The sequence below is a fragment of the Diadema antillarum genome, unplaced genomic scaffold, assembly GCF_040938485.1.
Source record: "Diadema antillarum isolate AM-2024a unplaced genomic scaffold, OU_Dant_1.0 scf00000003, whole genome shotgun sequence".
NCBI classification, from domain to species: Eukaryota; Metazoa; Echinodermata; class Echinoidea; order Diadematoida; family Diadematidae; genus Diadema; species Diadema antillarum.
The window spans coordinates 2,464,324-2,477,315 of NW_027270892.1; the positions used below are offsets into that span (position 1 = coordinate 2,464,324).

Below are 12,992 nucleotides of genomic sequence, written 5' to 3' on the forward strand. Positions count from 1 at the left end.
ATTCTGGAATGCTAATATACTGTGAGAACATGAGAAGATCACCTGGCAGCCTGGATTGGCTGCTAACCAATGATTGGATGAACATACTGGATACATCTCAATATAGCTATGCATTCAGATGCCTCTGTGATAGGCACCTCACTAAACACATCCAGACACCCGAGTGAAAGGCAGGAAAACAAATTTGCTCTCAAAGATCTTTATAAAATATCTATGCACTTTCTTTCTGCTGTAAGTTCTGAGATGCAATCGCAAAATCTTCCCATTGTTAGTATAAAAAATTACAATGGTCAGCAGCTGCAGAATGCAATTAACTGTGTATTGTTTTAACATGTCAAACCTTCATGCTAATACAACTTATTCCTGCCCATCACATCAAAGCTACACAAAAATATGTTGCGTAGTGGTTGTGGCAAACTGTGCCCAGGTGTGTGTGTGCGGGGGGTGGGCAGGAGGGTGATACAAGTAGATCAAGAGGGGTCATAAGGTGAATAATAACTCCTTGCTTTGAGCTTGAGAAACAAACCTTTGATACAAAATTATACATTAGTGATCAAGGTACTGGGTCCTGTGACATACAAAGATGCAATCAAAGGGGGTAAGTCAGAAAATCAAATGTAAGCAAGTATCAGCCAATCATTATGCGTATTCAGAGACTTAATATGTTTAGTTTTCCAACTTCAGTTTGATCTCGAGTTTTATGCAACACGGTTCTGGTCATAAAAGTGCAGATACACTCAATAAAAGCAACAACAACAAGACGACCACTTGCAACAACAGAAACAACAAATGACAACAACAACAAAAACAATCTAGTGTCCGTCGTACCAGCATCTAACAGCTTGCATCACTGCCAAGCTGTACATAGATATGTGACATGTTTACCACAGTACAATAGATATGACAAATCAGCTTCACACACACAGATGCGCACAGACACACACGTGTGTACACAGGCAGCTCCATTTAGTACATGTATTAAAAGCACATCACTGCAAACTAGGAAACATCGGCCAACCAACCACATCATGGGTCGTTATCATCTCACACTTGAGTATTTTTCTGTGCAGGGCTTGGAGTGCTTGCATCCTGGAATATATGGAGTCACAAAGCTTGCAGCAAGCAGAAGGTGACCACTGGCCTAACTGCACAATTTGCTTCTCATTATCTTTCTTACAATCAAGCTGTCTTATTACTTGCAGTAACATTTATATGCCCCTCCTCCCCCCCCCCCCAAAAAAAAAACCACCAATAACAACAAGAAAAAAAAACCACCAATAACAACAAGATTTAAAAAAAAACTTCTACTTGGTCTGTCAGGTTTAGCTCTCCATTTGTTGATTCCGCATTTTTTTTGTCAAACTTAGCAATTGTCAAATTAAAGTAAGCTGGCAATTTGTAAAGCATATATATACAGAAGCTTTATGGTGGTGAGATAACTACCTAACAGATAATGAATATCTTGATGGGCTGATTGTCTGTGCACTAGATCTATTGCTGTCCACTGACACGCGATCTCTGCTTTAGTGCATGATGCATGGAAGGTAACTTCTGGCAAAAGTCTGTGTGACATCATCACTTCATTACTATCACCTATCTTATACGTGTACACTGTATATACACATATGTGTAAACATATGTATACAAAGATATGAATATATTACCATAAATATTTACATGCAATTGCATTTGATGCATGAATAAACATTCATACAAACACATAGATTCATGCAGCAATTTAAACTGAAAGGCAAATAATATGTATAAATACTGCTTTGATGACATTTAAAAATTCCTGATCACATCACAAAATCTATCCTTCTTGAGTAGGAATTTAAATCATAAAGATGCTACTGTGCAAAAAAAAAAAAAACAGAAAAATTCACAGCAATCAACTTAAAGGGTGAAAAATCAAAACTTTCGTCAAGCGTAGAAATCAAACTTTCATCAAGGGTGTAAGTGATGTGCCACCCAAAGCAAATAAAATATTTTTCAGCATCCTTTGTCAAACATACGTGAATCTCCATCTATTGGCATCAGTGATAAAAGAACACCTACAAACAGAGATGGTATGGGAACAGGGAGGAAAACACAAATAATGGTGACCATGCAGGGATGTGAACATGACTTTGATACGCTTCAGGATCTTACAACATACTATTGGAGTGGATGTGTTCACACCAAGCTGCATACAAAAGGAAACAATCATGAATAAACTATGCACACTTTGACACACACATAAGCACAGTTTTCATGTTGTGTGCATCATGCAAACAAGAGGATTAATGATTCTGTTTGGCCGACTGCCTAAAAAATTAGGATATGTTTGAGCAAATTTTGAAAGAGGCATTAACACAATTCATGCTTTAGATGAAATTAAAGAGAAAGCAGTTGCCATGGGGAGTACAGGAATGCATCCCTCAGAAAAGTTGTTTGGGATGAGTACATTGACAGAAAGCAACTGGAGCAAATTAAACACCTTCTTTCTTTATTTTGCCATTGAGTCAAGAAGATAAAATATTTCATCAATGCTCATTATGTGGCAGTTGTAAGCATCTTGATAGATATTTGTCAACTATGCTTCATCATTTACAAAGATGAAAGAACACATGGAATTCAGAAAATGATATTCATATGCACTGTAACTTCCATGAAAGCGTTGGTGTTGGTGGGGAATAACTGAAGACCCGACATATATACAATTCCAAGACAAGATGCAAATGCACACAGCAGTAGCATCAACATATATATGTATGGATCATCTCCAGTGATGAAGCAACTTCTGTAAGGTCTTTGAGTATACGCAACAAGTCACATTCTTGAAAATATTTGTCACCTAATGGGAACACCCAATATTCCTTTCCCACGAACACGTTTCACTTCTTGACCTTAAATATGATGATATTGAAGGGAGGCTGGTGAAATATCTGCATGTTAAGAGCGTTATTATAAAGCAGTTATGAAGGCGAGAAGTTGTACATGACAGGTCATGGTACACTTGCAAAATCCAGGCAAACACATATGTGTCATCTACAATAACTCATTTCATTTCAGCCTGTAATAAGACTAAGAATGTCTGAAAAAATACTTGTAGTTCAAAACTACCAAGATGTAACATGATTTTTCTATGTGACTCTTTGTGATCATATGCACCTATCACCTCATATTTCTCTTTCTTTTTTACCTCTAACCCCTGCTTTTCTCTACAGAAAACCAAAGAAGATGCATGAACTGAACTAAGGCTGTAACTTCATAGAAGCCAAGGATAAACAAAATCAACATACCAGGAAACAACATTTTACTCTTCATTCTAATTCTTTCCTCTCCGAAATTATCCATGTAATACCTCCTCGCAAAACCAGTAAAGTATCTTCTCCTCAAAATATTCCACTAGTGTGATTTGTCTTGACACAGTGTAAAGAGGAATAGTAGCGGCATGCATATATATGTTTGTATGATTCACACGAACGGAGTTATAGACATGCTGTAAAAACAAGTGGTTAGATTCACACATAATCATGGTCTTAATCTTAAAAAATCACATCCGACACTCAATGGGCATGCTCTGGGAACCGTACCTTTCTGGCTGTCAATGTCAAACATACGCCTGGCCTCAGCACTCATGATGGAGTACATCACCTCACCAAAGATCCCAGTGTCTTCATCAGTGGCCATAACCTGCAAACAAGACAAGTGCACAGCAAGAATTCTTTGAGGTTGTTTTTATTTGTGTATGTTTGCAAGATCACACAAAGGGCAGTCCCTGAACGTTTTGCAAGTTTTGTCACCGAGATGTCATTTTCAAGACCCCAAGGGTCATAATATCGCATCATCTCAATTTCAATTCTATTCGATTTATTTATTTCATAAAATCATATTCAAATTATTATTACAGAGATGTGTAAGTGAAAGGAGGGAATCACGCCAAAATGTTGGGCTTGGAAGTCAAGCAATGAAAATGGCAATTTCTTGTCAATGTTTTCAATCAATATCCTGTGATTGGTCCATTTTTCTGTGCTGCTGATATTCAACATGAAGTTTACTCATATTGAAAGTTTTCATCTAATCTTTGAGCTCACCTGGTACACCACTTCGCCAGCCGTGGTGTTCTCCATGAAATCGGTGATGTACTCGTCCAGGCTGAAGACCGGGGTGTGGCGGTTGACACGCGTGATGTTGACATGGACAGTGGCCGAGCTGGTAAAGACCTGGTCTGAGACGGAGACGTTGAGCTGGTGGAAGCCCCGCCCGTTGACCAAGTTGGGCTTGTGCGAGGTGGAGAGGTTGATGACGCCTGACAGAGTGGTGTGAAACATATACAGAAATATAAACATATACCAGGGTGGTGTGAAACATATGTATAAACATATGACAGGGTGGTATGAAATATATACAGACATATAAACATATCATCAACAAGCAAATAAACTTTCAAGCACACTTTGACAAAGAGGAAGCACACATGAAGTAACTCACTGTACTGGGAATTGTTGTCTATTTCATGAAGAGCTTTCTTCCTGGAAGTACACATAGAACTTTCCCTACTCTTCCATTTTACAAAATAGCAAATAAAATCTACGCTTATCTAATCTAGAATTCATGGTTGCCAATTTCATAAGGGCAAAATGATTATTTCTTCTGCAGAATTCCCCCAGGATTCGATGGGTTTAGAAAATAGGAACACAAAGAGACAAATTGCCCAACCTGTCTTTTTGTTGATGACAAAGGTCATATCTTCATTGCCCGTCACGATGGAATACGTCAGCTTATCCACATCGCTGATGTCGGGGTCAATTGCAGACACGGCGGTGACAAAGGCACCCCGCTCTGCCAGCTCGCTGATGGCGCAGTAGTAGTCGCGGCTGACGAAGTGCGGTGGGTTGTCGTTCATGTCCGTGACCTGGATGCTGACGTGCGTCTCGCTCTGCAGCGGAGGCATGCCGCTGTCTGTCGCCACGACGAGGAAGTCGTGCGTCCTGCGCTCCTCGTAGTCCAGCACGTGAGAGGTGAGAATGAGGCCGCTGTTTGCTGCGATGTGGAAGAAGCTGGTGCGGTTGTCAGTCTGGACGATCTGGTAGCGCACACCGCTGTTCTCGGGCGAGTCCTGGTCAGTGCTGCTGACCTGCAGGACTGTGGATCCCACGGCCACGGCCTCCGACAGCACCGCCTGATAGATCTTCTGGTTGAAGCTCGGAGCCACATCATTGACGTCGGTGATGTCGATGTCGACGGTCACCATGGCAGATGCCCCAGTCAGAGTGTCACTGGCCAAGACCTGCAGACTATATTGGTTCTGAGTCTCATAGTCCACAGCTCCAATCAGATTTATCACACCTGAAAAGACCAAAGAGAGAAATATTCATACTCTTGTTCCAACAAGTTTCTCTTGTATATTAACGACTCAGTAGGGTGGGGATTCATGGGTGGCCCGATCCATTTGCTACCCACTCTGGTACATTTAAAAAAAAACTTTGAATGGCACTGGTCAGCAAACATGTGCATTGAAGCATACACTCATCAGTAACAGTTGACTCTAGATGGATTCTTCGGCTGTGTGTGTACTTACACAGAGATCAGTGATACAGCTGTATACAATTGTTGCAGGGTTTTCAAAGATATCAGAGTCAGGCCAGCCTTCCCACGCCATGGCATCTCCATGCTACCAGGTCTTTAACCCCTTACCCTGCACAACAGGTGTCAGAAATAAACTCACTCATGCTTAAACCATACAGAGAAGTTTGGATGACTTAACAAGACTGGACTTGCTCACTCTTTGTAATCATATTCTGGACCAATCACATTTTTTCCCCCCAATAAACATCAGTGTTATCCCCATGAATACAATTTGAAAGAGAAAGGAAAGAAAGCTTAAGGAAGCCCTGATGGTGACATTACCTGTGGAAGGATTGATGTCAAACTGGTTGAACGGATCTCCTTCCCCTATGCTGTAGATGAGGTCCCTGCCGTGAGGCGAGATGGCTTGGATCTGCCTGACCGCCGAGTGCAGCTCGAGGTCCTCCGGGATGCTGGCCCGGTAGTACTGCTCCTCAAACACGGGCATGGCCTTGTTGCGCACAGTGATGGGCACGTCCACCACCACACTGTGATTGGGCTTGCCTGCATCCAGGGAGGGAGGGGCAGTGAAAGAGATAAGATTATAAGAGCTGCCGACATTCGCAACATCAAAATCAGTGAGATTCCACAGATCTACTAATGAGATTCCCAAGAGCTATCAAAGAGACTTAATAGAGCTACCAGGAAGATACAACACGTACATGTGTGTTACATGTATTTCAATGGGCAACAATAGGTCCAATTCTGCTGTCAGGACTGGAGGAAGTAATCAAATTTTTAGAGACTCGTGTAGAATTGCTGAGACTTCGCAGGTTGGGACTACCTGCCAACCTGCACAGAAATCATCTCCTCAATGATTGATGTGTGCATAAGAAGACATAAAATCATCCACAAGGCTGTTGAAAGTTTTGGTAGGCAAATATCATATCACTGTACTGCCTTAAATTTCCCTCACATGGTAGAATGTGAAATTCAACAAAAGTTGTGCTTTACATTTTTTTTTTAGTTTCAGTCTCAATATACCAGTAGCCACTCTAGTTTTATCACATTTTCATGTGATTCCATGTTGATTAGATTTTGATTTCTTCTGTGATTGCCACTTCACAATACTTCTCACACTACATAATCAAGCATAAAAGTGAGGTGTCCTAGTCATTCATGAAAACTGGCCCTAAACAACCTCACCTGGCCTGAATATTTACGTACCCACCTGGTTCCAACCCAAGCTATAGCAAAAGATTGTGTCATCATCACTGCAGTATTCAATACATCATCCTTTGACATCCTTTGCCATAACAGTACGTCATTCATTTTGAGGGAAAAATCCTCACTCACCTTTGTCACTAGCCTTGATCTTGAGTGTGAAGTTCTTGTTCTGCGAACTGGCGCCAAGCCTTTCTCTCACGACGATGACCCCTGTGCTGGAGTCGATGGCAAAGTGGCCTTCGCCCCCGTCCACCAGAGTGTACTGCACCTCCCCATTCTTGCCGATGTCTCGGTCAATCGCGGTTACCTGAATGAATGTGAACAAACATATTGTGGGTCCTCTTCCTATTGAAATCACGTGGGGAACACAATGCCATTTCATTCATTATACGCAGGTGCATTTCAACATTATATGATGCTTATTTACATTATGTCCTTCTTTATTACACACAAAAATTTGGGTGTGGCTGTTTTTATCCTCGGAGATAATGTGAACAAATATACGCTATTACATTGAGCAATATTGGTCTCTGTTTTCCTAAATCAACAAACAAGCGAAGTCTCAACAGAAGTGATGCCTAGGCTGACCATGAAGGACAATAGAACAATATCCAACAGGAATATGTTTGACCAATAGTTTGTGGACTGACCATGAGAGAGAGAGAGGGGAATGTCTGAGAAAATGTGTCACTCACCTGTCTCACTTGTTCCCCGACACCAGCATCCACCTGCACGATGGCGTCGTACTGGTGGTGCACGAAGATGGGGGTGTTGTCGTTCACATCCAGGATCTCCACGTTGACGATGATGTGGGCCACCCGGGGCGGGGTGCGGGAGTCCCTGGCCTCGACGACAATGTGGTAGCTGTCCTGGAGCTCGCGGTCGAAGGGGATGCCAGTGTTACGCACGATGCCCGAGGTGGGCCGGATCGAGAACATGGGGGACGGGTTGAGGATGGAGTAGTGGAGGGGCTCATTGAGGGTGTTACCAATGACAGAGAGGACAGCAACGTCATGGACCGTGCTCGAATTCTCCCGGATGATGGCGTAGCACTCGTTTGCTGGAAAACGGAGGCTGGATGTGGGTCGGGAGGCGATGTGGACATGGACATGGGCGTCATTGAAGTTGAGGCCATCGCTGACACGGACGGTGATGTCATACTCCGTGCTCAAGTCAGTGCCATTGGCGACGAAAATGTCGCCAGACTGGGCATTGATGCTGAAACGCCCACTGCGGTCCCCTTCGTGGATGGAGTATTCAAGCTGAGACAAGCTGACTTCATCTTCATCGACTGCAGTGACTTTCAGGACAAACACTCCCGTGTACGTCGGCAGAAGGAGGGTTGCCTCAAAGATCTCCTGAATGAAGCGCGGCTGGGAGTCGTTGATGTCAATGATGGTGATCCTGACCCTGGCCGGCTTCTCTGCCATCATCTGTGGACTACCGGTGTCGTGAACCTGCACTGTGAACTCGAACTCTGGGATGTTCTCATGATCAAGGGACATCTTGGTGCGGATGGCACCGGTACTCTCATCAATGCTAAAGTACATCTGAGCATCTCTCTCGATGATCTCATACACCAAATGCGCATTATGGCCCGAGTCCTCATCGAGAGCGCTGATGACAAGTGGATGATTATCACTGTCTAGGACAACACTCTGCAGAGAGGCCGACTCAGAGATGCTGCCGATGTACTCGGATGAAGTGAACTGTGGAGCATTGTCATTGACATCCTGAACGTGAATTACCATGCAAGCGTTTGTGCGCAGACCCACCATGTTGGTTGCTTGCACCGTCAAATTGTACATGGTGACATCTTCGTAGTCGAGGGACACCATTGCCGTGACGATGCCAGAGTTGGGATTGATGCTGAAGCGTCCCGCCTCGTTGCCCTTGGTGATCTCGTAGTAGACCGATGAGCGGCTCAGGGTCGAAATCTGCATCACAAACTGGTTGCCCGGCCGGTTCTCCAGCACCTCAGCGATGTACTCCGGCTCACGGAATCGCGGAGGGGCGTTGTTGGACAGCGTGACGGACACGTTGACGAAGCAGACGTTGCTGAGTGGCTGCTCCCCGTGGTCGGTGGCCCGCACCACGAGGGAGTACTGTGCCTCCTCCTCTATGTTCAGTTCATGACCCACAGTCACAGTCCCAAGGATTGGATCAATGTCAAAGGCCTGACCAGTGTTTCCTGAGAGACAAACCAATCAAAATGTCAACACTGCCCTATCATCAAGTCAGCTAAACTTTACAAAAAACACATAAATGTGTCATATTTACTTATCTTCATAATCTATTTATTCATATTTCATATTCCTAACATCTTAAAGTTGGATTTGTATTCTTTTCACGGAGAATGTGACAGTCAAGACAAGATAACAAAAATAGAGAATTTTAAAAGATATATTCTATCTACTTACATGATTGGCAGTGATTACTTAAGGCATGTACCCACAAAGATTCATAAAATGCTGAAACTTTACCATAACATCTACTAATTGTTTAACTCCAACATACACACATACGATATGTATATTCATCTAAATATGGCACACAACTGAGACAATGGCTATATGATGTAAATGCCAGCAAGAACACACTAACATATGGATAAAGATATGAGTCTGACTATTACTTGACTTCTGAATACTACAGAATGACTGATGTATACGATACACACAGAAAGGAGTAACCTCCTCGATATTCATATGGGTCATACATTGTTAAATACATCTTGCAATACTTTGTGACTGAGGGCAATATTCCCTACGGTGGTGCAGCTGTTCAGGAGAAAATGAGGCTCTAGACATGCAACACTACATGGAGTTAAAAGGAAGGTTATATATACATGTAGCATGTGTGTGTACATTACACTTTAAAAACTAGCATAATATGAATATTGCAGAATTTAGACATGAATACTGTAGATGGGTGCACAATGTACACAGGGCCCTGTTGCATGAAAGTTGAGATCGTACCTAAGTCAGAAAATCAAACATATGTCTGTGAATACCCAATTCTGATTGGCTAATTCCTGACTTATGTTTGATTGCATCTTTTTATGTAATAGGGCCCAGGTTACAGTCTAATTTGAATATCTTCTCTTGACTATCATACTCTGCTTCCTTTGCAATACTGAATGAAAATGGCACGCTGCTTTTCAGGTTTAGTTTTAGCTGCTAGATGGTGTCATTCTCTGCTTTGATTGCTTAATTTATCAGACGTTTACAGCATGCTGCTTTGGAACTGCGTCAGTTTTAGTGGCTGGACAGATGCTGGGAGCTGCCATGCAAGATTAATCTGAATGCAGTAATTATCAAGGACTCTCGTAGCAGATTTTCTGTCCATCGATCAGAGCGCAAGCAAATGTGTTATTCTACTCTACCATCTTTTGAAAACTGCATATCAAAAGGTGAATGCCCCAATTCGCACGCTTTCTCAGTTTCTGCTCAATTTAATCCATAAACAAAAATGTAAATTGGCGCACAAACTGTATCAAGGCAAATTTGAAAACAAACTGCTCAAACAGCTTTGACATGCAAATGAGAACTCTTTTTCCATCTATGCTTTATGAAATATTTGAAACTGCCACCTAATAACATCACTCAAAAACCTTGAGACAGAAGTTTTCAACATTTTTTGAAAAAATCTTTCATTCTTGGCTTCCACGTTTCCTCAGCTAATGATGAATAGAAGTATCATGCACAGACTCCATGACAGTGACATTCGACACACACATCTCCTTCATATTGAACTATCCTCCCTTTTTTTTGTAAGGGGCTTTGCCTGTTGTAGCAGTGCTTGCAAATGCAGCTCATACATTCTAACTCGAGGGGCAAATGAATAATAACACTATTGTAATACTTCCTTTTGTTTTGTTCTTCATTTTGGTAGTATTTTTGTTGTTGCAATAACTGACTGAAAAAACAAACAAACTAACAAACAAATATAGGGTCCCTAATCTTTACACCTCCCTTATCTCATTACAACATCTTTAGATAGGTTACTACAAGTTACTCGGGGCATCATTTCTAACATGCAATATGAGTATCTAGCATTAGAAAAGGCACAATTCTCTTAGTGCCTTGATTTGGGTAAAGGCAAGCATTATCAACATGCATATGACCAACTATATCTTGTAGCAATACAAAAAAAAAAAAAAAAAAAAAAAAATCAGTCATGTCCATAAACTCAGTGAAACAGTAGTGGTTTGGGCCATATGAATGTTAATGAAAGATAAAAATTATCAAATTCAAATTTTCTTCTTTCCTTTGAAAAAAATTCTTATCAATCAGAAAATTTCTCTCTGCTCTTCCATTCCCAAGAGGCCACAATCACATTTGATGTAAACAAATTCAACATGACTGGTTTTTGGACTAATGGTCACCCCTACAGTGCAGGCATGCCGCAAGTTTGGTAAGTGGTTATTTGACACTGGCGGGGCAGAATGCAACAAGAATCCAAATACAACCAAAGATGTCAGCCAACCTCTTTGCGCATCGTGCCGAATGACTGGATAAGAAAAAAAAACAAAAAAATCACCAATGGACAAAAGGGGGGAGGGGCAGTGGTAAAACCAAGGGTGAGGTTGAGGGGTGGGGGCAAACAAAAGTAGGATTTTGATCAATATTGAATAAGGCATCAAATGGGTAGACTTTAAAAGGATCGTATAGTTTTGGTTGAGACCTAATTTTAGGTTTCTAACATTTTTGGTGAGATAATGAGAAACCTTTTGTGAAATATGAAAGAGCATGTAATTCTATGAGGAATTCAACGTTTATTTGATGAAAATTGGTTTTGAAATGGCTGAGATATCCCAAAAAGAGCGATTCTTACAAAGTGTGGGACCCACACTTTATTACGATCGCTTTGTTTTACTTTGTTTTGGATGTTTCAGTCATTCCAAACCAGATCTTCATCAAATAAACTTTGAATTCCTCTTAAAATTGTATGTTCTGAGCCCTGTTTTATGAAGAGTTAAAATTGATTATATAGTTGATTTCAACTGTAAGTCTATGGCAGCCTGTGTAGTAAGGACATTTAAAATCGATTTTATCTTTTGATAAAACGGGGCCCTGTACTACATCATAAGTGTTATCTTGGTATCTCGCAAAAAGTTAAAAACCCAATTCTCATCTCCACCAAAACTGTACCATCCCTTTAAATGTGTGTCCTTTAGTTATTTTTACCATGTACAAAACTTCCCAATCTCTGCAGTTATGCCCTGCAAAACGATGACGGTTAACAGCTAACAAACTTGACTGAAATCAATATTTGGAGGGGGCGCAAGAAATAAACTGTACACATCACACTGCTTGAACACAAACCCTAACACAATTGAACCATATATATCTACTACAGCACCGCCTCCAAAACGATCACACACACACACACACACACACACACACACACACACACACACACACACACACACACACAGACAAATAGATTGACGTTATCATAGATTTCTGAAAAGCATGCATGCATTTCATACTCATCTAAATCTTGTTTGCTTTTGGAAAGGTATGAAAAATTTGTGAACAATGAAGCAATCTGCATGGTACCCCAAGAACGTTGGCTTGCTTTGAGGTGGGAAAATGGACACTAAATGTGACTTCTTCATTAGATTTTCAAGTTGGTACAGTTGCCAAAAGTGCAATGTCTTATGTATACATGGTGCACATGAAACCAGAGCATGAGACCTTTGTTGTAGTGAAAATGCCTATTTGATGAAAGATCAGCCCAAAGGACAGAATATGATAAAGTCACAGGTGTTTAAAAAAAAACACATTCATTCAATGAAGCTGAAGGAATATCAGGTGGATGATATAGATAACATTTTGAGTTTGACAACCTGTGTGAGCAATAATCGAGAAGGAATGAGCCCCTAGAAATCATTTTTGAGTCACTGCCTAAATCAAAATTCAAGTACGTAGCTCAAGTTGTTGTTTTTTTTTCATATGCAAACAGCAGAGAAAGAAAATGGTGTCGTTTTGATGAAAACATGCACTTCTGCGATAGGTGATAGAATGCTAACCATTCCCACATGATTTGAATTCTCTCTATGAATTTGACATCACTACAGCATCAGTTCCAATATCAAAAACTATGTAACGCCATAATGAAGTATCTTACACTCAACTGTTCACAAGCTTCCCCAAAGAGAATAAAAAATGACTTAATGCAGATATGGCATTTTGCAGTGTTCTCCA

General features: G+C 41.3%; 1 protein-coding gene across 1 annotated transcript in view; it reads right to left on the minus strand.

The window, feature by feature from the left end:
* The window catches only part of LOC139742205 (protocadherin Fat 1-like), a 151,661-nt gene that overhangs the window by 26,719 nt on the left and 111,950 nt on the right, over window positions 1-12,992 (minus strand). The window contains exons 9-15 of the mRNA XM_071652817.1: window positions 7,476-8,971; window positions 6,910-7,087; window positions 5,896-6,117; window positions 4,705-5,334; window positions 4,080-4,294; window positions 3,579-3,678; window positions 2,016-2,054 (exon numbers count right to left, since the gene is read on the minus strand). Of these exons, the coding sequence (XP_071508918.1) occupies window positions 2,016-2,054; window positions 3,579-3,678; window positions 4,080-4,294; window positions 4,705-5,334; window positions 5,896-6,117; window positions 6,910-7,087; window positions 7,476-8,971 (2,880 nt within the window). The remainder of the gene's footprint in view (window positions 1-2,015; window positions 2,055-3,578; window positions 3,679-4,079; window positions 4,295-4,704; window positions 5,335-5,895; window positions 6,118-6,909; window positions 7,088-7,475; window positions 8,972-12,992) is intronic.